The sequence below is a fragment of the Lepisosteus oculatus genome, chromosome 17, assembly GCF_040954835.1.
Source record: "Lepisosteus oculatus isolate fLepOcu1 chromosome 17, fLepOcu1.hap2, whole genome shotgun sequence".
Classification (NCBI taxonomy): domain Eukaryota; kingdom Metazoa; phylum Chordata; class Actinopteri; order Semionotiformes; family Lepisosteidae; genus Lepisosteus; species Lepisosteus oculatus.
This window is the reverse complement of record NC_090712.1, coordinates 17,291,924-17,318,844: the sequence shown is the minus strand read 5'-3', so window position 1 is coordinate 17,318,844 and position 26,921 is coordinate 17,291,924. Positions and strand designations below refer to the sequence as shown.

The following is a 26,921-nucleotide window of genomic DNA, read 5'->3' as shown; positions in this document are numbered from 1 at the left end:
AAGATCACTGTGGTTCAAAATGAATACTTCCAGGCTTCAAAGAACATAACTGATATTCAACAAGTACTGTACAGTACATCTAGCACTTGAGAGAAAACGCCAGAGGAAAAGGGAGTGCATGCACGCACAGGGACAAATGAGACGTGTATTTACCCAGCCAACAAGTTTGGGGTAGGCAGGAGGAGATCAAATTACTAGGAGAAGACCCACGTGGATCCTAGCTATCTTAACCACATCTCCTCTAACAGAACCAGTGGTTTCCAAATACACTTAAGACTGCAGTCCTGGAGAGACCTCAGCCTCAGCGCATCAGAAGGGCTGTATCCTGCTTCCCAGACAGCTTGGCTGGTACTGGGCTAACACCACATATCAGCACGCTAAGTTTAACCAGCTGTCAGCCAACACCACCAACCGAAGCTTTCACCAGTTAATAAGATAACCCAGTAGTAAGATGTTGTTCACCTACTGCTGAGAACACTTGTTCTCAAAGGTTGTTAAAATTTAGCTGTCCCCTGAAGAGCAACAACAGCCAAAATAAAGCTACGTCACAGATTTTTAATTTGGCGTTTTAATCCACGACGACAGATATTGCAGAACTGGTATAAAATGTACAAAAACAACTTGGCGTTAGACATCATGAGATAACTGGTGGCCTAGTTCAGGTTCCTTTCAGTCTGTGGTTTCAGGTCTTCAGTCCTGGCTCTTGTCACTGGGCTTTGAGCTGGGCACTCAAGTTCTGAAGCTCCGTGATCAGGTTTTCCAGGGTCCTAACGTCATCAGCCAGGTCAGTATGGATCTCCCCAGTGGCAACATCAGTGTAAAGTTGCTGAGGGAGACAGGAAGAGAACATGAAATAACCAACAACTCAGGTCTGCCCAAAATGAATATACAGTTCTGTGTATTTTCACCACTGAATGTTATCAGAGCTTCAATGTCAAATAATGCCAAAGTCTGGCGTTTGTTTAGTTTTATTACATGAACAAAGCCATCCAACATCCAATGTCCCCGTGTGGAAATGTTTATGCCCTCTTAGTCTGGATGTTGGATAACTCTGAAATAAATGAAACAAACAACTCTCGTGTCAGACTCCTTTTCTATATCTCTAGGACCCACATGAAACTCTGACAACAATCAGTGGCAAAAACATGCAATTCAGAAGCTCTGAGAGAAGGCCAATACTTTTTTCAGTCATACAGGTATCATCTGTGAAACTGAGGCTAGAATAACTACTCATGAACATGACGCAGAATGTAACCTACACGTGTTATCAGGAGAGTGCAGGACGTCCTGGGTATTTGGTGTAATATTCATTGCTTGTGCAACCAGGTGACATGGTTTTGGCACAGGAGGTGTGAGTAGCATCCTCACACAGGTGGTAGTTAGTTCCTTGCCACCGGCTGGGGTATTGGTGTCCTGTGCCATTCTAAGAAAATGGCAGGAAACCCTCCCGCTGCATTTTTCTAATCTTTCAGAAAATGAACCTTGAAATGAGGGACCCCTTGTGTACTGATTCTCAGCGCACGCCTGTCACACCAGACCACCATCAGTGAAGCCACCAGGCCTGTGTGAGACCTTAGGTGTCTCACAACACAGAAGCACTACAGGAAGTCCCCCAGAGGGATTATGGGAGGTGTAGTTCTCAGAGGCAGTGCAGTGTCTCTGAGCGAAGCAGATCTATACCGGCCAGTTTTCTGTACCCATCTCTTAGCGATGTGTGTTAACCTGTGTGCCCAGGCAGGCAGTGTACACTATTGGCTACTGGCTGCTATTGGGAATCATTAGGACAGGGTCACGCTTTCAACTGGGAAAACTGACATTCTACAAAAAATGAGGGAATTGCATGAGTTCTTAACACTTTAAAGGAGACCACATAGGCACTTGTGTCAGTGGAGCGCAGAGGAGAGTGTGGGAGAGGCACTGACAGGAGTACCTTTGCTCTCGATGATAGACTGCGGAGGCTGAGGCGAGCTGAAGACAGCATCTGTAAGGCTTCCTGGGGGTTGGACTTGCTTTTACTGCAGGTAATTGTGACTGAAAGAGAGGGGGGAAGGACAAATCTTAATGATCTGGCTTTAACACATGGGAGACAGAGCAATGACTACTGGACACTCCTGGTACAGAGTCAGATATGGTCTGCCTTTGTCTTTTCACCTGAAACACAAACTCAAGCTTAGATGCCGAATACAAGCAGGGCCCCAATGACTGACTGAATTACGAATGACCAACCCAGATTGTCTGACTTAAGAAAAAGCCTCATTCAGTTAGGGTGCCTAGTGAAATAGTAAAAGGAAAAATTAAGCAGAAAATCGTCTTCTACTTTGTAAATTGTTTTCATGTAAGCTACATCCACATCTTAAATGCTGCACATTTTGACAAAGTACTCCATGAGGGGAAAAAAAAACCTGAAAGAAAATAAAGGATATTATAAAAAGTCACCCCCTGCTCAATTTAAGTTCCGATACATTAGCTAGTCATGTCATAATAAATCATCAAGATCAGTGGCAATTTCAGTTTCTGAAGGACAAAAGCGTTCTCAGAAATGTCTCCAGTAGACTCCGTGCATAGTAGATTGAAGCAGAAGGATGTGTCTTGGCTGCAGATTAAGCCTTGTGACGACAGCAGCTGTAGAACTGCCCGCGGAGCACAGTTTTATAATGCAGCTCATATGTTTAATTCAGCTCATTGGCCTTAATAAATAGAATCTAAGACATTTATTGAATTTTCTTCCTGGACATTTTCCCATAATATGGTACATTTGTATTCATGCCGGGCTGTGGATTTTTTTACAATGAACCAAATGACGAAAATAAGCCACTGCGATTTTCTCTGACAAGAAAAAAAAAGCTGTTTTCTTATTTTTAAATGGCTTTCTTTTATCACCTAGAAAGCATCCAGAGGTCTATAAGTAGATACTTTGAGACTTTGACTGAACGCTACAATGCACTTTAAGGATAAGAAGCCTGTCAGCAGATGGTGCAGCATATGCACGATATATTATAATCAACCCAGTAAGAACTGAAGCTGTCACGCGTAAACGTGAAATACACACCATTGGCCAGTTCCACTGCCCCTTTCACCACATCCCTGAAGGTCCCAATGTCTTTCTCCCATCCACTCCCCTGCGTCTCACAGCGGTGTGCTTTGGCCAGGAACTGTAGTGCCTAGGAAACAGAGTGGACTGTGAGGCGGCTCCACAGATAAATGCGTTCTCTCGCCGCACTGCATTCGATTACCAGATATCCCCTGTTCCAACCCTACAGTGCGGCAGACCGGCCAGTGGAGGACAAGGCCCCGGTTAATGCCGGCTGTGGAGCAGTGCGTTCTGAGATTAACTGACCTGGGAAGTACCATGATGCAGGTCAGAGAAAAACTAGGAAAAAATGGGAAACGGGCATTTGTACTGCTTCTATTTTTTAACTGGAGTGGGGAAAAAGAAAGGTAAAGCTGGTTAAGGCAAGATGGGAGCCTCCCAACTGGCTCAAGCAGTGAAGGCAAGAGTAGAGGTGTAGCCCAGCATGTTGCTGGTGTTGCTGGTCAGAGCCAGGGTCATGCCCTGAGCCCGCTGTGAAGGGGTTACCCAAGTGGCTACTGCTGGTATCGAGTGTGATTAGTCAGTACTGGGACCTGCCTGGCGTTTGCAAACTAGCAGTGAAACAAGCACTATTCTTCCCATCATTTCTTCTGTACTCGTAACTGCAACCATATGAAGTGTAACAAAGGCTATTTGTTCAACATTCAACATTATTCATTGTTCATTATTCTTCCTGTACTGCAGTTTAAAAATTAACATAAGATGTGATTACAGAGGATGATGGTTCAATTTCCGAATCCAGAATTTCAAATAACATTTGGTAATGTTCAAACTGGGTGGGTATAAAATAAAAAAGCCGTTCCAAAGTTCTCGTTGTTTTTTTAAAGGACCCACTTTTTCGTTGTCTTCGCAGCTGACGCTGTGCCCATCTCCATACAGTTTGGCATACTGCCTCCAGATCTCGGCGTCGTTGGTCACTCTAGAGGTCACTCTGCCGAAGAGCTCCTGCAGCCGGACCCTCTGATTGGAAGCTTTCTCCCCCTGCATGTCAGTCAGCTCCTCCACGACGGCTTTGACCAGGATCCTCAACACCTGTAGGAGAGGAGCACCAGGTGAGAGAGCCTCAAATCAACACATTCCCCTCCAGGTCACCGTGGAAACCAGCACCGGCAGCAGGCACAGCATTCCAGGAAGTAGCAGAAGTGCTTTTAACTAAATTAGCTTTACCTTAATTTAAGCCCAGAGCCGGGCCTATACTGTCTATAGTTTCCAAGGTAATACAAGCAGACAGAAGAGGCCTCAGGAGGACTGTGACACAAAGAGGGTCCCAAGACTTTACCTAATGAGGAGACATTCTTCCACAATTATCCTCCAAAAGAAATATGATTCACACGTAAACTCTTCAAATGTTCATTTTTAACTGTAAATGATCTATTAATAGCCATTATAGCCTGAACGTTATACAAAATATTGAGACCAATACAATTCTATCCAATTAAAAATAAAACTTGAATGCTACTTTTTTCTAAATCAACAAATTCACGTGCTAAAACCCGTTGAGATAATATTATGCAATATCTCATCTTCTCTGTCCAAACTACACAGGGTTTCTCAATCCTTCCTGTAGCGAGTGGGAGCTCCAGGGAGCGGAGAGAGCAGAGCTGAGTAACACCCCCCCACTGAGGAACACCCCCACACTGCAGCCTGCAAAGAGCAGCTCTCTGCAGGGAGGGCTTCCCAGAAGTGGACTGGGTCCGCCCTCTTGGAAGTTCAGGACTCAAGAGCAAAACAGTGCTAGTGAAGAGCTTGAAATACAGCTTTCTACTAGAGCTTTTCATTGCTTTCAGGACATCCATTGCAAAACGGAGTGCACTGGTACTTCTCTGCCAGCGTGTCCAACCAATAGGCACCGAAAGTGGGAATGCACAGCCACTATATCAGCACAGGAAAGGACTAAAACTCTGTTAGATACACAGTAACAGTCGGGTTTCATTTTACCAGCAGTGCAGAAGAACTACTTTAAAACTCATTTGGATTCATTTTATTTTTGTTTTTCAATTTCCCTGGGGTTCTTTACCTTTTTTTAGCTACAGTACAATAGTGTATTGTGAATACAGTTACTTTATTACTTGTGTGCTTCTGGGGTCATGACCTTTGATTATTTTAACAGATTCATAAAGTGAATGCACTTTGGTATCTTTTAGAATTTTCTTGCACTAAAACATAACAGGTTTGCAGCTTTAGAGTCTACCCATCTGTAGACATCTGTAGCTATATTCTACCTGCTCCTCCACAGGTACACAGTACCTGGTGAAACACTAGTGGCAAAAGAAATCTTTCCAAATGTATTAACAACAGAAAATGACGTAATTGCATTATACAGCACTACGCAGTTCAATCCAGAAGAGGTACTAAATGTTTAGAAGAAGAGAGATTAGGTAGCTGGAATCTTTACACAAATGTTGTAACTGATTACTGTCTCTGAAGAAAGCACCACACATCCTCAGAACAGAAGGGGGAAAGGCCTCGTGCACCAGGAAGTATGGTACAGCGGAGTGCTCTTTGTTCCAGCAGGTCAGAGACAAGGGGCCTATTCTGCCCCTGGGGTGGGTGAGTGATGAGTGCCGTTACGTGATCTCACACAGCTTGAATGAGCTAGATGTGCTGAAGGGGTTCCTGCAAAACAGCTACTGAGAGAAGCAGAACTGTGGCTTTGAGCCGCGTGAAAATGACCACAACATATTTGAAGAAAGCAGGGGGCAACTCAACACTTAAAGTTATCCTATCTAAAGAGATTTGGACATTCCTTCTGTGTCTGCATCCTCCATCTGTGATGAAAGCGAATGGCTCCTTTAAAAGCAGGTAGTTTTTCTTCCCCACTGTAAATATAACCCACCCAGGGGATCTTGAACTTTTTAGTAGCATAACAAATCTAATTTCCAGACCAGCCCCTGTGCCTCGTCTGCTAACTGCCGGCTGATCAAAAAATAAAACCTTATTTACATTACCAACTGGACACTCTAAGAAAATAAGTACTGCAGATCGAATTGTAAACATAAATCTCTAAGAACTGGCAGCAGGCTTATAGGTATCAGAACCCACTGAAGAACATAACAGAAAGTATAGCTCAATCTAAGGTACAGTACAGCCCTTATCACTGGGGAATCGTGCACTTCCTGTTTCCACTTAGCTAACCCTAAACAAGTGTGACCAGTGCCAGAAAAACCTCCCTTTCATGCCTCTTTCAACGTGTATATATAGGCTTACAATAGCAGAATTACAAATCATTTTGAAACGTGACATGAAAAAATCAGTATGAAATACAAAACGCATGACGGAACTTCACCCCATTAAAATCCAATACACCACAGGTATACCACATTATTAGCACTGTGTGTTAAGATTAAGATTACTTTATTGGCCATATACTGTACAAATTCTTGCATTAGGAATTCGTCTTTTGCATACCTCAGCTTGCTCTCCATGAGACACAGACACACAGACAGGGAGAGAAGCTGGGGGTCAGAGCACAGGGTCAGCCATTTATATGGCGCCCCTGGAGCAGTTGGGGTGAAGGGCTTTGCTCAGGGGCCCAGCGGAGTAGGATTCCTCTGCCGGCCGCGGGATTTGAACAGGCAACCTTCCAACCACAGGTGCAAGCACTCAGAGAGTGCTACAACATTGTACGCACAATGAAAGCACAGGAGTGCTGAGTACAACAGGTCCTGGGGAGGAAATGCGGTATGTCGACAGCAAAATCTTTGCTAGTAAAAGCTACTCCACTCAAGAAACTGTGCCCAGACTCCATGTTTCAGCGGGATCATATACAAATGTACTAGGATGAAGACTCTCTTCCTGAAGCAGAACACTCTTCCTGACCATTAAAGGGGAGTATGAACAACTCACTGCTCCCCTTGCAATGCGATATGCCCTTCCTTTAAATAGTGGACATTACTTTGAAGGGCAGAGTTCACTTACACAGGGCAGAGGGCCTCTCTTACCGCTAATATCTCCTAGTTGGAGGACAACACTTGTGATGATGGCACTCCTGGGACCCAGCTTGGCTCATTATTCACCGACTAGAAGGAGAGAGAGGAGTTCCTCCTCATAACTCCGACTTGTTTTCTGGTTTTGCCACAAACCAGAGGAAGAAACACAACTGTTGACGAACCACGGAAACCCCATTCTATTCTAACTTCATGCAAAGGCAAAGATGACTCAAAGCCCCCCCCTCCACACACTTTTCCACACTCTAGGACTGACCTAGTTTTATTTTCTTATCAAATGTTTTTTTTCCCCGATTGGTTCGGTCCTTCCGCTATGTGGTACTTAGGACACCGACCCTGCAACTGCACACGGGGGAGGATGAGGGAGTGTAGGCGGAGAGGCGGTGCGACCTGCCCCCTGTTGAGTCACTCTTCCTTTAACACGTCCCAGGCAAGGCCGCCTGGAGGTTCAGCACTGATCAGATCGGAGCTGCCCCCCTCGCCAACAGCGCCGCATGCCTGCACGTGCCTAGGTAGCCACAGAGGGGCGCTGTATCTCAGCCAGGAGCTGATAGAGCCGCGGCCAGGTAATCCCACACTATCCTCAGTGACGCTCAGCCACGTGTGCACCGCTGCTTGGGGGACGACAGTGCCCCAGACTGAACATGTGATCACAGAACTCAACCTGCCCTGGTCAGCCGCTGGTACTGATTGAGCCACCTGGGAGCCCAGCTCTATTTCTTAATAAAATTACCTTCCGGAGGCGGGGATTGTACTGCTATTATTGTGCCTGTTCTGGCCTCAAGACTATGACACTGTAAGTGAGATTGGTACTGCAGATCGCAAACCCCAGCAGAAAACACTCTTATAGTGCAGTTATGTATCTGAGTGTATGTTCTCTGTGTGACGGGTGACAATCCAGCCAATATCTTAGTATAAAAACAATAAATATATAAAGTAGTCTCAGTCACAGTGTAACATATATTCACAGAAAACTAAAAAATTGAAAAGCCATTAAAAGCCATGTAAGCCATTAAAAACAATCCATACTAAATAATTACAAAGAATAATGCATGTAGCCAAGGACTGATTAAAAAAATGTTTTACACTGCCTACAGGAGCTGGTAAAGACAGGAATTCTAGTTAAAAGGAGTCTGGCTACAGGGAAGCAAGAGTAGAATATTATAGAAAAGTAAATGGGTGCACATCTGTGTAAACTATACTTTGGAATAAAAAATGATGTGTCATTCAACCATTTCAAAGTTTGAGTGAACTTTGAATGTCCAGTAAAATGATAAATCCTGTTGCTGAAAGAATATGAAATCCTGAAGTTTATGAAGTAAATAAACTGCTAGATTAAGAAATTTATGTGCTTCAACAGTGAGAAATTATTTAAATATTACAGCTTCATGGATGCAGACTGAGCCAAAACCACAGCAGAAAAAATGCCCTTTAAACTTCAAATAACACATTTTTTTTATAAACCACAAGTACTTTTTGACAACATTCTTTGGTCAAATGAATCCAAAGTAATTTCCCCCCAATAGAACACCACAAAAGATTTGTTGGAAAAAGTGTACAGCAATTTCTAAATTAATACTCATTGTTTTTTTGTCAAAAGCTTTAGATTTAAAGACCAACTTTTGATTAATTATATTAAGTTAAATAATTTTATAATTTAAAAGCAATAAGCCTTGTAGTTGTTACGGATTAATGTCTTATTATTGACATTTAAGAAGCTAAAGCAAAAAGACAGGGTGATCTTGGAAAGAATCAAATTTCAGAATAGAGTTGTACCTCCACAAAATTATTACATCTTGTTGTTGGGAATCAAGGAATAAAGAAGGTTTCCTATTTTCAGTTTCTCACAAATTCTCCGATTTTGTTTTCCATCAACTTCATTAATCCGTTTCAGTGAACCTCACTAGGAGCCTGTATTCCTTCCACACCAGTTAATGTAGGTGTGTACCGATAGGAAAATTGATTTGATTCACAGTTTTGCTGTGCAGCAACTACATTTTCCTTACGTCTTCATAGGACAATTTCTACTGTTAAATCGTGTGTTAAAATGTCTACAATTCTGATCGCTTGCATATTTCTAGAATGCAAATAGCATAGAACATTATTCATATTTTATGGAAACTATATACTAGAATATGAAAATAGTCTAAAAATATTAAAAATGTTATTATCCTTACTTAAGGTATAGGTATTGCTTTGCGGAGGTGGTGAGAATTTGGTAAGAGTGGTCTGAAGTGTTGATTTTCTTTTTGAAAAAAAGGTTCAAGCAGGTTTAGTGCCTTTTAGATGTTTCTCTTCTTCTCCACCCTGTGACGTTTTTCTCAAGTCTTCCAGCAGGCTCCTTCCCCCTCCATCACCACTTTCTTGCTTGCGCCGGGAATTTTTTCAACTTTATGTTGATACAGAACCGTGGGTGTTTCGCTCAAGAATGATCTTTCAAGAGCGCAGTAAAAACGCTCTTCCTGCAGTGATTATGCGATCACATGTACGGAACAGAATGCACCGACACTCTTTCCTCCCTTCCTCTCGCACCAGTGTTCGGCGAAGGATACGACAACTGCGGACGGGGATTTGAAACCAAGACCCTCTTATCACGAATCCTAACCCCTGCAGTCCACGCTGCTACCCTGAGTTATTATTTGGCTACTGTCAGATCCCGCTGCTGACTTAGGATGGACTCATGCGCTGGGCGGGAAGCTGGGTGGCAGTGTGGGGTCTGGGAAAGCTAAGCTGTGGTGTGCGCATGCCGAGAGACAAGCTGCAGGCCGAAGCCGAGCACACAGGCAGTGTGGTGCTGCCGCCAGCCAGGGACTGAGAGATGCAGCAGAGCTGTGCACTCAGGCACAGATGGCGGAGCAGCAGGCAGGGATCGCAGTTCAGGTCTGTCGAGGTCGGCGGTGAGACACAAGCACAGTCCAAAGCACAAAGGCCAAGTCCAGGGGGTGTGTGGCCGGGATAAAGCAAGGGTCAGATCCAGGAAACTCGGTAGAGCACATTTCACAGCAAAGGGCAAATCCAGAAGACTATGTCGTGCAATGTGAAATACTGGAGAAAAAGTTCCGCTCCCAAGTCGGCTAGTCACCACCAATCACAGTAACCCACGCACTGTCACAGCAAGTAAACAGAGAATAAACAAGCCAAGGGGGAATCCAGCAACAAAGTTGAAAACATAGCAACGGTCAGGAGTGCAAGCAAGGTGACAGTAAGGAAACAGAAATGAGGCAAAGCTAGGAAAACAGGACTTGAAACTCTACAAAAGAGCCCCAAGCAGCGTTTGAAAAGTATTCTGCACCACCTGATGCAGATGTGGAGGTACATTGCTTGCAGGTGATGCAGATCTCCTGTCGGCAGGCGTCTCCATGGGAACCAGCACTGAGTGACAGGTGGGAGGTTGGGTGCCATGGCAAACGCCAGCTCGCTCCGTAGCTTTACAGTGGGGCTGAGTATGACCGCTGAGCTTTATTTAAATAACCAATTATTTTGAGAGAACAAAACAATTCTCAAGCTCTTTGTACACTCAAGCGTCCCATTCTATAGACTGAGATTTATACGGACAATTTAAAAATAAGCATATGCTTTTGCTGAGCTCCTTGCATTTGAACAATCCGCATCATTGTGTAGTACCACTAGTCAACAAAAGCAGAAAAAAACAGACATGGCATCACCTGTACATCCTTGTACTTCTCTCTCAGGTCCAGCAGCCTGTGGTATGCTTTAATGGCTTCTGCAAACTCCCCCACATCAATACATGTGGTGATGTAGTTCTCCCAAATTTGCCAGTGCTCATAATTGCACTTGAGAGCTTCCTGCAGTGTCCTGAACGCCTTGGTTCTGTGACAGCAATACAACAGAGAATCAAATGAATACTTATTTCTCGTTATTGTTTCTGGGAAAACAACAAAATAGAACTTAAGATTTTAAAACTGGATGGTACATGTAAGGAGGTGTAAGGTCTCAGTCTTCAGGGGGAATTTCATAAGTAAATTTACTTACTCAGAAGGTATTCCAAATACTTTACAAACGAGGCACAGAAGATCTCCTGCATGCAAGCATGATCTAAGGTCCTAAGCCTTTACAGGAGTCAATTGATTTACTAGTTACACTGGCAGCAATGTAGAAATCACATGCCATTTAAATATAAAGGGTCCATGTAAAGAGCATAAAAGAAATTAAAACAAAAAAGGGGATTTTATTAGACTGTGTTATGTTTCCTGGGTATGCAAGGAACAGTCTTGTAAATGTAATGCTAAAGGTAAGGTCTGTGGGTCGAAACATCAATCAAATCAATTCACCCAATGCCACTTCATACTAGTTATTTTCCTCTGGACAGTGTGTGTCTGATGCTCATAATACAATTCCATTCCCTGAGATCCCCTTTCACACATTGGCTCCTCCCTTTTGAAAACTCTACTCCGGTCTGAGGCTCCAAAACTAATACTGTCAGCTGCCACACATTGCAAAGCAGCACAGCTGTTTCTGTGAGGAGCGGTGTGAGGCTGACAGCCGAGATGACTCAGGGCAATCACTGGTCTCCCTTCTCGGCAGGCTGGTGTGGCCTAATTCAAGCCACAGATGGTAAGGAGTAATTATAACTTGTGAGCAGCAACGAGAAAGAATAAACTATGACATTAAATTTAGGGGGGACGTTTCTCTTCTCTATACTCACTTCTGCTTCAGACGGATATACGCTGTGGACAGGTTATTCCAGGCTTCAGCGTTCTGGGTGAGGAAAAGTGAGAAAAAAAACTCGATAAATGTGCGAAGACCATTACGAGAATTAAACATATCGGCCATACGTGCAGGCTGTGAATCCAGATACAGGTAATTAGGAAGAGATCTGTTTGCCACTGAATGTTAGCAGGGTACTGGGGACTTCTGTTTCTGCACAGAAGTGAAATTTATTATTGTCTTGGTTTGTGTTTTCAGCTGTGCCCCGATAAGAACAGATGGCCGCTTCTCTTCCCCCAGTGTTAATAATAGACATAAAACCATGGCTCATGGAAGGAATTATCAGCGCCCGTGGTGGAGGATAACATGTGGAAATGAATGAATGAATTATTTGTCTATAATAACCGGTTACCGGCAGAAAAAACAAGGAAAAATTAGTTTTCTTTGTTGTTGGCAAAACCGTTTATTTTTATTTTAATGGGTATTATTACCACGGATTACCATCTAGAACATATCGAGAGCAAGGAGAGCCAGCTCCAGAACTGGACCCCGTATCAGAATCTGGAGGAAGGGAGGTTGCCCAGCGAGCCAGACAGAACAGAACCGACAGACTGCTCCCTTGTCACCGCTGCGTTCCCTGTTAACCCAGGGAGCTGGTTTCAGGTCGGTATGGCTGTGCCTTGTGTTTAGATTACATTTTGCTAGATCGCCGCAATCAGGGCAAGGCTGCATTTATCACATCGTCAAATGGGTCTGTTATTCACATGAGATAAGCATTCTCATGGGAAGGAAAAAACAAAAATGCATTACTTACATCTGGTTCCAGACCAACACATCTCTGGAATGCCTTTGCAGCCCCTTCATAGCCTTCTACAGCTATATAGGCACATCCCAGAGAGAACCACACACCGAGCTGCAGGCAAGAGGAAGAGAACATTGTTCAGCAGTGAGCTCATGTTTCCTTTCAAATGCCAAAACGAAGCACTATCGATAGGCTTTTCCTGTCATTTGTTTCCTTTTAAAATCACCTCTATAGTTTGACTTGGATACATTTCTATGAAATGGTTTTCTGATGAAATGCTGGCTCCAGCTCAAACATCATAATGCAGTTTGTTTCAAACCCCACCAGCCTCATTGTCTGCGTGTGAACACTTCAGATTTGGCAGTAGCATTTCAAATACAAAACCCTAGTGTAGCTCTGAAAAGCAAGATACTTGCAGACGCAGACAGCAGCACAGGACCTCGACCTGCGGCTGCTCCTGATGTGCCCACATTCTCCGTGACATGAACCTGTCGAACGTTTTACAATTCCGAATACTCTTGATACAAAACGTACATACCCCGAGAACTGTATTGTGGAAGATTAAGTGCTAATGCCAGTGCATGAGTAATAAAGCACATAACTAAAGAAACAAACCCGGGTAACCTACAACAGAAGGGATTTAGAAAATAACCCCCACCTCCAAAATTAGAGATAAGGGCAAAAAAGGCAATAAATGGGCCCCGTTTTTCAAAGGACCAATGGAATTACTCAATGATGAAGTGTCACATGATACAGAACCCCTTCAGCTGTTTACCACAAAAGACGCCAGCAGGTGCTTTTGTGTGAATTAGAAGAATTATTTTAAAAATACAGATCTGTCACCCTGCTTCAGTGTTACAACCCTATGTGGTTGACAAGCAGTTGTCACACAGATAAAAAAGAAACAGCTTTAGATCCCTTTGAACAAGCCAATGTGTACTGAAAGGTAGACCGTTCAATCGTTAAATGATATCCTCTGCCTCAGCAGAGTCTAAATAATCCAGGGTCTATATCCAAAACATTCAGGAGCGAAGATCTCTTTTGCTTCCAATAGAGATTTACCTCACTGCATGTAAAGATACACTTGCAGCTGCAGCAGTTTTTCTGCTTCTTTGCCTTTTGGTAAGAAAAATACCCCAGGAATCAACACTAAGAAGATTACAAGATAAGAAAAGACAAGAAAAGTTACAAATGAGAGGAGACCATTAAGTACATCTAGCCAGTTTGGTAGCAGTGTATTGATCCTAGGAACAACAGAAATCATTCAAAGGGAAAAAAAATATGGGAATTCCGTCACCCTCCCCCACACACACACATCCTCCCTGCTCAGAGGTGTGTTTGCAAACACTTGGTCACCATTTGTCACCCCCCGCAGGCCGTCTGCGAGAGCTGTGCTGCATTTGAGACGACTTCAGGAGAGCCGCCAGGGTGCAGATGAAATCTCTTTGGCCGTATCAAATAGCTTTCACCAGCAACCTGGGGGCATTTCAAAGGCACGATCTCCCTTTGGAGCTGCTCAGATTTCACCTTCCTCCTCACGGCGCACGGAGAAAGAAAACACAAAGCACCTCCCTGCTTGCTCGTAGAAATGGGAAGCTAACCTGGGAACTTTTTTTTTTTTGCATTGGCCCGAAGGCTTGGGGAGGCCGTCTTTTCTGAAGGCGTTTAAAAAACACTTTCACCTCTGACACGCAGCAGCGAAGCAGCCATTGTTTGGTGAAATGGGCTTCCGTTTAGCGATCTCCCAGTGCCGGGTTAAGTCAGAGGTCAGGGAAGTCTGTGAGGGTGAGCCTGCTTTTGTTCAGTAGCATGGTTAGGCCTGACCTTCCCGAGAGTCAGATGGCTATTAGCCCACTGACAAAAGCAGGGGGCAGTGAAAAGGGCTAGACAGGTTAAGATGGAGCTGAAAGCAGAGAGCTGCCCTGGAATGTTTTCTTTCCGAGGCCTGTGAGATGGCTGGGCTCCTGGGCGCCGGGGCGATGTACCTGCATGGCGTTGATGCCGAGCGAGTGGTGAAAGCAGGCGATGCACTGCTGGAACTCCTTGCTGCGCAGGTGCAGCAGGGCCTTGGAGCGCTGCGCGCGGGCGCTGCGGCCGCCCGACAGCTCCCAGGCTTTGTCGTAGTACTGATGCTCCCGCAGCACGTCTCCCAGCAGGCAGTAGAGCGAGGGGGTCTCCCGCTTCTCCAGCTCCCTGCGCAGAATCTCCTCCGCCTGCACCGGGAAACGGGACAGGTCAGGAAACGACGCCGGCCGGCGCTGGCCGGAAAAACACAGGCAGCGGAGCGCACCGTGGCTTCTGCTCCAGATGAAATCACCTCTTACAGACGCCACCAGTCAATACAAGCACGCTGCACAGGCGCTAAGATAAAGAATGCAGAGCTCCAGTACAGCTAGACTGAGTTACCGCCGGAGTGCATCAGGATTTTATTAATCCGTTTCTCTGGTTCATTTATTTCTCACAGTTCTGAAGCTGTCTGCCTATTTCCACAACACTCCAGCAGCTTGCATCATTCTTTTCAGTCTGCTTGGTCTAATCTCTGAAAAATGGACCGCGCTGTCAAAGACCTTCACACAATGCACTGCATTTGGGCTGAGCAAAACATAAGTAGCTGAAATGCAAGATTATGTGGATAATTATGGCTCTAACACCTGGTTGGGCTACGGAAGAGTCTTTAGTTCAGTCCCGTCCAGGTTCTCTTAAGGGTCCTGCCCATTTGTGGTCATGGACAGGAGCCAAACATGCAGTGGTGACTTAATCTTTAAGCCTTTGTTGAAATAACAGGTTTGCCTTCATGTCACCGCAGAACAGCACCAATAGCTACTGCAGACTGTCCCCACTGGATTAGGACTGGCTAGTGTAATGCTGACTGGTACACACGCCATTAAAATACAAATGTTCCGCAAGAACAGTTCAGCAAGAAGGCAGTGGAAGACTTACTTGTCTCTGAGTGGCTTTCTATTAAAAGAACTAATGTTACACAAAGCAGTGAGGACATAACTAAACTGATTTTTCACTAATGCTTGACTTGGGCTGAGTTTCATACACGTAGTCCTTGGACTGTGTGTGCACACAGAACGCGTGCAGGACGTGCTTCAGTGCTACTGGGCATGTATTCTTGCAACATTCCTGAGCAGAAAAAAAAACGTATCTTAAGGATCTGTTGACAAGGACAAGTGCATGTTGAAGAAACCCAGTTCAACCTCTGTTAATAATGTGAATAGTTAATGGTGTTAAATACAGCAAGTTATGATACGTGAAAGGCTTCTGGGAATCTGGCAATGGTGCAAATGTGTGCATGTCTGTGTTTGTGTCTGTCTGTGCCCTGTGATAGACTGGTTCCCCGCCCAGGGAGTATCCTGCCTTGCGCCTGTCACCTGCTGGGATAGGCTCTGGCTCCCCTGTGACGAATCGGAAGAAGCAGTTAAAAAAATGGATGGATGCATCCATACACGGTTGTTGTGCGTCTCCTGCAACACAAGACACATACACGCATGCTCAGGACTTTACAGGTAACGCAAAACAAACATTTGTGTAGGAATGCATGTGTGTTTTTGGGTATGTTACTGAGTAGTGTATGTGCCTTCCTATGTGCCATCAGCCAGCAGTTAATCACATGAAAACACGTGGGACTCAGTAACAAAGTGAGTATTTATGTTTGTGGTCGACTTGATTCCATCATCACAGTCAGTTTCAAAACTTCATGCAGCCAATCAAGTATAAAAATAGTAGCACTTTTGCTAATGATAGTGACTGACAGTCTGTGTAGGCGGCTCGATTAGGGATTTTTTAAATAAAATTGAACAATGATTCTTTATATACTGCAGATGAAGCTATCAAACATTTCCATTGGCACAGGTTGTGAACATTATCTTATTTATTTTTTAAAAGTGAAGAGAACTATGCTAATAGTTATTGTTATTGCTCCAACCAATACTAAAAGAGGCAAAACCCAATCAGGCTCTAGATTCAGCACTTTAAAAACTATCAGGAGTGTTTCACTCCTCATCACAGTCTTCTCTTGGAGTGAAAAATGACTTTTTTCCTGTGGAAAAATGTCTTTCCCCCAGAACTTTTGGTGAATTTATCCACCTCCAGGGATCAACGTCTCCGTGGCATTTTAAATCCCATAATTATCCTGTGATTAAAGCTAATTACTATGGTAATTTCTCTTCTATGCTCATTTTTCACTGAAAAACTAGATTCTTTAAATATAACATTCATATTTTTTGGGGGATCAAACAGTTCCTTCATTAGAAGTTTTAAAATATTCTCCTTAATACACAATTCTCTTTTCCCATTGATTTTTAAAATGAACATGGGGTAAATCACCATTCTCTGTGATCACAGATGAATTCTTAGCTAGTCCTAGCAAGATGTGAAATGACTGCAGCTGACCCACCTGTGAAGCCACTGGACACAAACTCCTGGCATTCAGAGCTGCCCCAGGCCCAGGGCTGGACTGAGATCCTCCAACACAACTAACTAAAGCTGCTCTTAGTCCACCAGCCATCCCAGAATCCCTCAGCCGTCACAGAGTTCCTTACCGTAGCCTGAGACTCTGTCTCACTAAAACTGTTAACTAACAGAACAGCTTCCAAGAATCCAAAATAATACCTCCAGTAAATACGGCGCAGCAGAACCTGTCAACAGCTAATATACTGTTGTGTGTCAAAAATCAATACCCCACTACTAAAATAAGAAACTCTGACTGCACTTGCTAGGGGTTAAATTACATATCTTCAAGTAAATTAAATCGGCCACCGTGAGTTCTTCGCTTTGTCTCTGAACAGCTGTGCCAAGGCCAGCCCCAGGCCCAGCAGACAGACCGAAGTGATTGGTTTATAAACGACCACTGAGGATTGAGCTTTTTTGGCACAGGACTGAGGGAAAGTCCACTGCCAACAACAACAGCAGGTTAAGAGGTAACATCCAGTCATTAATATAGCAACTCAGTGACATCAAGGCCAACATATTATTAAATTAGTTGTCTCTCAAACATGCTAAAAGCTTCCCAATTATCCTTGACATGCTCTTGACACCAGTATATAATAAGGCCTTTACTACAATTAAGAAACAATTTGCTGCGATTCCCTAATATGTTCCGAAAGAGCCAAAAATCACTCAACCAGAATCTCTTGAGAAATTAGAGAGGCCTGATTAAATGTGCTTTGAAACACTGAACAGCCTTTTTAGAATGACAGTGGTTATTGTTCCATAACCTTGGGAAAAGGCTGCTGGTAAGTTCCACCTCAATAAGGAGCTGAGGTTTCACCATTCAACACCCAACAGAGAGTCACTGCATCCCCTTCACATACGTGTTTGTTGATTTTGCTAAACCTGCATAATTCTGTTGCAAGAAACTCCTTTTAAAATAGGGACAAATGTACTCTTTGGTAACCCACAGCACATGGGCAGATGTTAATCCACTTTTCATCAGCACTGTACTCTTACTCACCCTAAAAATGCAGGCTTCGTAATCTGCTCTTGTAATAAAGTAGCTATGAAAGCTAACTCATTCACAGCTTGAAGAAAAAAAAAACTCACAAAAGACAGAACCCAGATCTCATACACAAAGGTACTCAACACAGACAGCCTAGTAACAGGGCCTGATGTCCTTCAGGGCATAAAAGAGCTAGAAATGTATGTACTTGCAGTGACAAATACCTTCAAAAACAGAACACGAGGCAGTGCACTGAGGGTAAAAGACGGCAAGAATATAAACATTCAGACAGCCATCCTGCATGTCAGTTGTCTCATGTAGCTCAGAGCCTTAGCTGGAAACATACCAAGGTTTTGTTCAAATCAATACAGTGCACTACCCCAATCAGACTGGGAGCCCATGGGAGCTATAACTGAATGGAAAGGACAAAAGCTCCTAGGATTCTAATTCAATCGTACACTGAGCAGCCAACTGGGGGATATCTTTATCCTTCCAGAGCTCCAGTGCTATCTATAGGACACAGCAACATGGCAGCAATATGATTAAGTGATGAACCTTTTCAGACTCGGGGTGGTCTCAAAGACCTGTTGAAAACGGTCTGATTTAGGATGCCTGCTGTCAGCCCCCCCCTTCTTGCTGGTAGTCAATGCTGTGCCTGCAGCCTCTTCAGAAAGCTCTTTGTGCTGCGGTAAAAAAAGCTTGTACGGCTATGTTCAGGACACTGGCCTTCAAGAACAAGCTGATGGCAACACTTCAGATTACTTTTTTCAAAGACATTTCCAAACACTTCAGTACTGGAATATATTAGTAGGCTGACATAAAAGTGGCATTAACCAACGTCTGATGGGGATTAATTGCATCTTGGTAACAAAACCCCAATCATTGCCATAGGCTGAGTTATACGATGCAATTATTTATTGGAAGAGTTTATAACATCATTAATAACATGAATAGATTGTTTATAGGCAGTTAAGAGTGGAGATCTAAACCTAAAGTGTGACCAATAGTGCTTGATCACTGTAACTTTATATCACACCATTTGTCAAAGATTACGCATATAGGCTACATTCCAGATGTTATAAAAACTATCACACATCATCTGCATGTTTATAGAATGGAACCCCTTCCTAATTATACAAGTTTTTTAAATGGTCAGGAGAATTTATACTGTAAGTGTACCATGTAAGCAACTGTCTTCGAATCCAGATGTAGTAAAAACCTGCGTTCTGATATGTTGTTCCAGTTCCAGATTAATCAGGATACTGATGTAATGAAGGTTAATCCTTTTTATCGGTTCATTTGCTGAATTTGCTGATATAATTCCAAAATCAGTCAGCAAACCTTTTAGAAAAAATGTTGAAACTTCTCTAAACACGCACCCCCAGGACCTGACAGTTTCTCCACCGGGGAAATCTGTTGGCCCATGGGGCGTCAATATTGTAGTGAGCAGGTCTCTTCCTGTTGGCAAATAAACAGAAGCACACTGCAATGCTATTTGATAACCATGCATGTTTTGTGTGTGGAGGGTCATCTACCATGCATGATTTTCTGTAAGTCATGCATTGTAGATGAGCCTCCACATACAAAGCATGCACCGGTGTGCCCCTTACCATTTCCTTAACAATCCCGCCTTCTGCTGTTATTGATACTGTCATTGGCTCACGCTAAGCAGTGTAACCCACACTTCCTTGGCTGCACTCTTAAAAGACACATTTCAGCCATGGAAATAGTGACCCAGAACAAAGTGAGCCAGGGCTGGTGGCCGTAAGGAAACTGTGCAGGGCCACGCCACGATAAGAAGACATCTGGCTAAGTAAAGTCATGCCGGACGGTTCACGCACCACAGCTGGACTGCCCTGTCGTAAGAGCAACGGAGTGCTGTGACTACAGGAGACAAAGCCAGAGTGAATCCAGGCCTGTGCTGCAGGCGGACTTTTGCAACAGCTCAAAGCACTTTTTCCTGGGTTTTTGGTTCTCTTCTGTCAATAAATATTGGAAAACACACCACTTGCACCTGGGTAAACATGGGTATATTGCTAGAGAAGGAGCAAACACTCACGAAATGCAGCAAAAGTATCTCTGTCTCTTTTAAAAATATGTATTTTCTTTCGGTGTCATATATCCCGTGGCAGAAGTAGAAATCTCTGTTTCTGGAACACCGCAGGCAGCTACTGAATTTTAAGAATCACTGCAGCTCCCAAAGAACCGATACAGTGCTGCCGAGTTCTACAGATGATACCCATTCCACAGTGATAGGACATGACTGGAAAAAATAAAGTGGATGCTAAAGGCAAAGAGCTTGATTCCTTTCAGATATGCCCCAAAGGTAAAGGAAACAGCAAGCACAAACAGGGGTTAAAATGCCAGAGAAATGAGGACAATGCCTTCCATACAGATACATTTTACATACTGTATACACAGGAGCAGCAAGTGTAGCAGAAAGAATAGAAAAAGACAGGAGGGTGGCTATGACTATATTCTGTGGTCATTATCTTTGACTGCTAGTGAGTAACAGAAAGAAGAAAGCAATGGAAGACCCGGACAACAAACTGACAGGACGTTTGCAAACATCTCACACAAGAACAGAGCTGTCAATGAATGGAAAGCAAACTCTGCCTGACAAACAAATACATACAGCACATAAATAAATCACGGCTGACTCACAGCAGAGTTTGGGAAAGTAAAATTTTCCTACAGCCCTTCGGCTTTGGAAGTTTATTCCGCAAAAGAACAAGAGTCAACAATCACAATCCTCCCACCCCGTGTCATCAGTCATCTGTACAGCCCCATCCCTGGCAGGCTTAGTGAAACCCCAGAGGCACACGAGCGAGATCATTTCAATGACCAGCAGTGTGCAACTGGCTTAGAGGCATGAGGCTGCTGCCTGGAAAAAGCTGATCCATCTAGATTGCGAATCAGAAATCATTACCCTCACTCCACAGCCTGCACCTTTCATGACTCTGCCCTGCTTTGCAAAGAAGCCATTGGTACTGCTGGAAAAAAGTCCGCAGTATAACAACGACAGGGTCAGCAGCTCTTAAACAGCAGAAGCACACACTGCTCTGTTGATCACAGCCACCAACAGGCTGTCCGTGTTTCCTAAAAATAATCTCTCACTGCCACAAAAAAGGATCTCCAACAAACAGCCCAATTAATGTATAGTTTTGTAAGAATCTTCAAGGCCCATTTGCTTCATTATTTTACTTAGCACTTGCAGAAATGCAGTAGAAAGACTGAAAGCTCTGTACTTTCCATCCTGGTGAAGATCAACTTCAGATTGAAATAATCATCTTGTTGGAAAGGTAGTTAAAAATGCAACCAAGACAGGTTTTTGGCCACGTAGCAAAACCACGTGGCTTGTGCAATAATCTCAACCCCCACTTTTTAAAATGGGTCCCTGGTTGGCTGCCTTGCACCCTCTCACCTTGCCGTGCTGGCCCAGTCTTTCATAGCAGACCACTGCGTCCTCCCACATCTCCAGGGTCTCGTACAGCTGCAGGGCGGAGCTGGTGCAGCCCAGGTCGGTCAGCAGGCTGGCGAGCTGCCGCTGTGGACGACGTCACAGGAGAGTCGCTCAGCACAGGTGAGAACACAAACACAAGAGCGCCCCACTCACACCCGCTGAGTAATTCAACACTGGCCTTCAGTCACAGGTGACATCATCACCTGCATTCTGACGAGCACAATGACGGCCTTTTGATTTAGGGCCACTGTTTTGCGACAGCATGCGCCATACAGCAAGAGAATCAGAGGAAAAACAGAAAAAGACTTATGGGTGAAAAATGATTGAGAAAACAAAGGTTGTTTTTTCAGCATGAATAACAGAAATTAATTCAGGACGGTTTTTAATTGCAGTGCATCAAGACACTGTTTACACTTTGTGAAAATGGAAACGATAAACAACATCCCTCCCACCTTCATCTACTTCAGCCATGATCCCAGTGCACTGAATTCAGCTCCTTTCAAACGCTGTGGCCTCTAGACCTTTAGGCACCTACACTACAACACTCTAGAATGACTTCACCAGCACCTTCACCCTGAATGGCAAGAGCCAAGTGAAGATTTCTCTTGATCCAGTGATACACCATATGCTTAGCTTCCCCACAACAGTACCTCCACTCAGCTGAAAATTTGAACACTTCTGACTTTTAGAAAGTCAGTAAAAAATGCAATTCCTGGAAATTTAAAAGCGGAAAAGAACCAGACTATGGGAACAGTTAAATGGATATATTTTGGTTCCATTAATCAAAAACAAATCTAAAAGACAAGACAAATCTTAAGTGTAAGCCAAGCTCTCATTGTAGCCTAACACGTAAAAAGAAAACGAACATGAATACATCAATAGCACACAGTAATTATTACCTAGTTTAAGGGACTGGACCCACCTACCATACAGTACAAGAGCCCAGTGTGCCTGTTAAATTTCCCTGTAGACTTTATGAGTGTGATGAAATGGAAAATGTCTGCTTCTATTTTTTTCTCAGTGATACTGTAAGTGTTTTGTATGGAGGCTCCAGGAAGTCTGCATACTTACCTTGTACTGTACTTCTGAAACATATAGGTCAGTGTACCGTATTTTTCTTTCATTTCGAAGGCAGTAATAAAAAATCAGAAAATATAGTTGACAGGACTCACACCTCACACAAAGCACAGACTGCACAGGATGTTCATTCAGAATTTTCTTGCAACCAGCTTCATTAAACAATAAACACTCCAGGCGCATGAAAATCATCTCAGATCAATTAAACCAAAAGGGAAGATCTACGGAAATTAATTCTAAACAAATAAACCTCCCAGCAGCCCTTGGCATCATTTGACTGCTTTTCAGTCAATTTTCATTGAATTATTTCTCCAGCCATCATCACACAGTATATTGGAAGAAAATTGCAGGTTTTGACCCTACTTTATCGGTGTTAGGCAGGTTCATAAAATTAATAAGGACTACTTAAATGAGCTTGGAGTTCCTGACTAAATGAATGAAAAAAGTCCAGATGCAGTAACATATTTCAGCACACATGCTGCACTTTCTCAATACTCCTGCAATAAAAAAAAAGATAAAGATGTCTGGGGTAAGAGATCACATTCACAAATCCCCCAGAAAAAAATGAGAGCTGCTGCTGTTTGTAAACATTAACTGGCTTTACATAAAGCCTCAGAAAAATGATATCTTTGTTATCTTTGAAAAGGAAGACAAATACCCTGTTTCAATCAGGACAAAATATCGATATTAAAGAGCAAATCCAGAGCAGAGCAGTAAGTTGACTGAATGTGTTCTCCTAGTCCAGAAAAAAGCCCCATTGCCTTCTTCCTCGCAATACTTGATAGTTGGGTATTTCCAGATTTCCTCTGAGCTCTGGTTTATTGTACAGATAAGGAATTTTAACTACTTCCAGGCCCTATTCCAATCCCCAGGCAAATGCAATCCTTCAACTTCCAATATTTAAACCCACGAAAGGCAAGAAGTTCAGAGGATGCCTGCATGTGGAGTCATGCCTGGACCAGTGATGATAAAGGCGGCGCAGTGAGAGGAGGTACCTGGAGGGCCCACCGTGGAGGCACCTGGCTGCAGTAGAACACCTTCAGACGTTCCACCACGGGAGTCTTCTTCTCTTCAAAGTGATCCACCAGAGTCTAAAAGGCAAGAGACACCACCAGGCTCTCAGCGTGGAAGCAAAGCAGTCGGCACAGTGAACGCTGTCCTTAAACCCTAACCACCAAGGCCAAACGTGTCTCCTTTAGTGCATGTGTGATAAACTGCACCGGACACAGTAAAAGCAACAGAAATACTCTCATTGATCAGAAACAAAGTGTTTCAGCAATCCTACCCATCACTTCTTCAGAAACGAACATCGGCTTTCTGGACGTCACATACTGTTTGGTTATTTTTTTTCATTTTGTTCTACAGGCCCCAGGTTGAAGTCAACACATTTTCACCCAAGAGCTCAGAATTTTTATTTTTTTCTGGTTCGTCTCACAGCAGCTCTTGTCATCACACGATGCTTAACGCCGAATAAGACAAACCAACATCAGGTCTCCTTAAACTCTGCAAGAGGCACCTTCGATGTCGTTGCTCCATGAGAAGCAGACATCAAGGTTCAACAGAGCACACGAGGAGAAAAAACGAGACAGGGCTGCAGCCTGAGAGTAAAATGCCCAATCAGCTAAAAAATGTCAGCTACATTAAGAGGACTGCCTCAGTGAGGGAATCCAGCCAAAGTGTGCAACTAAATCCAGAAATGTGAGTCATTCCTCACCAGTAAAACGCTAAAAAAATGTTAAAGTATTAGAACAGGGCTTTGATCATTAGTCAGATTAACAGTTTCGCCTTTTTACCAAATGTTTTCTGAGCACGTCACAAAGGTTACAGCATTAGATGTCTGACATGAAAGATCATTGTGGCCCACCACTCAGGCCGTAAATGCAGTGTGACTCACGGTATTCGAACAGCTCCCTGTGTAGAGCAGATGGGAGCAATAAAGACCGACTCCAGCTGCTCCGGTCAGGGAAGTGCACCTGCTGTTCACCTGCCTGGCAGCACGTCCCTCCCTGAGCCGGACACATGCGATGCCCCCGTTTGGGCACGACAGACTCCACAGGCCCGAACCCGAGGCACAGTCCTGGCTGCCTTTCCAAACTGTTAACGGGACTGAAAATCTGAGACATTTGAGAAATTCCAAGCAGGACGAGATCTTTTTTTTTCTCTAGTCTTTCATCAGTCCCGAGGATTTTACTCGGCCCTTACCAGACACTTTTGTTTTTGGCAGAAATGAAAGAAACTGCAGCCAGTGAACTCCCGCGGTTAGCAGAAAGGAAGGACCAAACACTTACAACATGTGCGGAATTGTCCTCTGTTAAAAAGGGCCAACTCAGACAGCAGGAGTTTATACTGTGGTTTCATTCTACTCATTCAAAGTTTCACATCCTGTGCTTTTTTTCTGAAAATCTATTCATAGTGATTACATGTAGATATGGCCATATTTGTCAATGGCAAGGCTAAATCTAAAGACATGCATCAGATTAGGACGTTATACAAATGCAATTTCATAAAAAAAATATAATGTAAAAAACAAAAGTTTAATTAGCAAAAATACATGGTAAAATTCTTCATTGTTCAATTTTTTTTAGTTTACAGTCCTACAAATCTGCAACTGCATTATCATTTTTAGCTTAAATATCCATAACAGTCCCAGAAGTTAAAATTAGGCCAGAGTAAGGTTTGACATATTAGCTCTGGAGAAGAATTAACTCATTTCTCAGTAGCCAAGAATAGGGCAGGGGTATTATATCAGAAACCATGAATGTTCCACATCTATTACTGGGGAAGGAGAAATTTAAACAAATTGCAAGTAAATACCTTTACAATAGAGGCCTTAAACTAATTACTTGACTATGCCACACAGCCACGGGGAGACAAAAAAGACAGGACAGCCTTTCACCTAACAAAGACTCAATACATTTTGCAACACATTTACATTTTTAATTATAAAACATTCTTTGTATCCAGAGGGAAACCAAAATACCACTTGTGGTACAACATTTACAGGAATGCCCTATTCCAGACTGGGAATAAATAAAGTTCTCATGAGCTCTCAAAACCTCTAGATTTGTAAGTAATATACTGTAGCTAGTCACAAACAAACCAAAGATTTTAACAACTCTGGCATGATGATCACTTGGATTGGCTAATTCCCTTACAAAGGGAATTAAATACATTTAAAATGTATAATAAACCAATTAAATAAATAACTTTCTGTTGTAGTTTCCTTGAATATGCCAGCTCGTAGTCTCTTTTTTTGGCTAAAACTAATGTCTGTAAGGCATCAGATTACTAAAACATCAGCCACTGTGCAAACTAGTGACAAGAAATCTTGTTTACAAAAATGTCCATTTCCATTTTTATTACGTCATTCTCTTGTGTTTCTAAGTCTAAGACAACATGATACCCTTGAAAAACAGTTAAAAATATGTTCAATAATCCTGGATCTTAACATCTGAAATCAGTGGAAGAAAAGCCATGTTGAGGTTCATGAACGTATCCATAATGCATAACAGTGTAAATGAGGCTAATGAGGATTTGTTAGTAAAATGTTAATCTTGCCAGAATCCCATAAGAGCTTAGAAGTAATTTGCTTTTTAGGTCAGTGGTGAGCCCTGTCTGACCTCAGATGTAATTTATAATAATAACTTTATTTTTATGTACTGCCTTTAAAAGCGGCTTCTCGAAAAAAAATCTACACAGTGAGAGGGGAGAGTAGATGGGGGTTTGGAATACAGAAGAAAGGCAAAGGGGCAACCAGAGGATAAATAAAAACCCTTCTAAAAACACGTTTTGAGCCTAGATTTGAAAGAGCTCAGGGGAGGGGAGTGGAACGATAGTACTGTAGCTGCTTCCTAGTTGAGCTGCACCTCAGAAGCCACAGAAGCACAAGCAGCTCAACCAGACAGCCCAGCTCATATATGCCTGCATGTTCCCCCATGGAAACAAGGTACAACAAGGCTCCTGAAGAGGCAGCCGTTATCCAAGTGTACGTCTTAAGGAAAAGGGGGGGTTACTGGTCTGCTAGAAGACCAGTGAGCAGTCAGCAACGTGATGCTCAAGAAGCCCTTTGTAGGTTTTATAACAATCTTATGGGATTGAAATGTTAAGTTACATGGGTGACCTTTACAGTACATTGGCCAACATTGACACAATGCACCATTCCCCTAATGTCCCTTCCTCCCCATCCCCAGTCCCACAACAAGCAACCTCATTGTAGAAATGCTGGGACAAGCCCATAGAACGCAGACAATAATAAAGTCTTAGTGTTATTAATAATACATTAATAACACTAAGAGGAACAACAGAATACACACAAAATACTCCAGGAAAACACGAGCATCTAAGAGGAAGTGTTGTAGTAGCTAATCCATACCAATCAAATTTTATTGATTCATCGTCAGGTGTTCCTCTTCATTAGCCGTATTTGTTGC

The 26,921-nt window shown here is 43.3% G+C and overlaps 1 protein-coding gene and 1 long non-coding RNA gene across 4 annotated transcripts in view; one reads left to right on the top strand and one right to left on the bottom strand.

Moving 5' to 3' along the window:
- Positions 1 to 550: 550 nt before the first annotated feature.
- The window catches only part of ttc27 (tetratricopeptide repeat domain 27), a 73,036-nt gene continuing 46,665 nt past the window's right edge, over positions 551 to 26,921 (bottom strand). For both annotated transcript variants that reach the window (XM_006638830.3, XM_015362790.2), the window contains exons 11-20: positions 23,487 to 23,582; positions 21,376 to 21,498; positions 14,494 to 14,721; positions 12,521 to 12,619; positions 11,705 to 11,757; positions 10,704 to 10,869; positions 3,926 to 4,123; positions 3,050 to 3,161; positions 1,931 to 2,031; positions 551 to 826 (exon numbers count right to left, since the gene is read on the bottom strand). In XM_006638830.3, the coding sequence (XP_006638893.1) occupies positions 707 to 826; positions 1,931 to 2,031; positions 3,050 to 3,161; positions 3,926 to 4,123; positions 10,704 to 10,869; positions 11,705 to 11,757; positions 12,521 to 12,619; positions 14,494 to 14,721; positions 21,376 to 21,498; positions 23,487 to 23,582 (1,296 nt within the window). In that variant the 3' untranslated portion in view covers positions 551 to 706. The remainder of the gene's footprint in view (positions 827 to 1,930; positions 2,032 to 3,049; positions 3,162 to 3,925; positions 4,124 to 10,703; positions 10,870 to 11,704; positions 11,758 to 12,520; positions 12,620 to 14,493; positions 14,722 to 21,375; positions 21,499 to 23,486; positions 23,583 to 26,921) is intronic.
- LOC138223882 (uncharacterized) lies at positions 11,491 to 16,099 on the top strand. Of its 2 annotated transcripts, none has more exons than XR_011182275.1 (3): positions 11,491 to 11,613; positions 12,215 to 12,369; positions 15,843 to 16,099. It is a non-coding gene; the product is annotated as an uncharacterized lncRNA (long non-coding RNA). The 2 variants fall into 2 exon arrangements; XR_011182274.1 differs by lacking the exon at positions 15,843 to 16,099 and adding an exon at positions 13,884 to 14,500.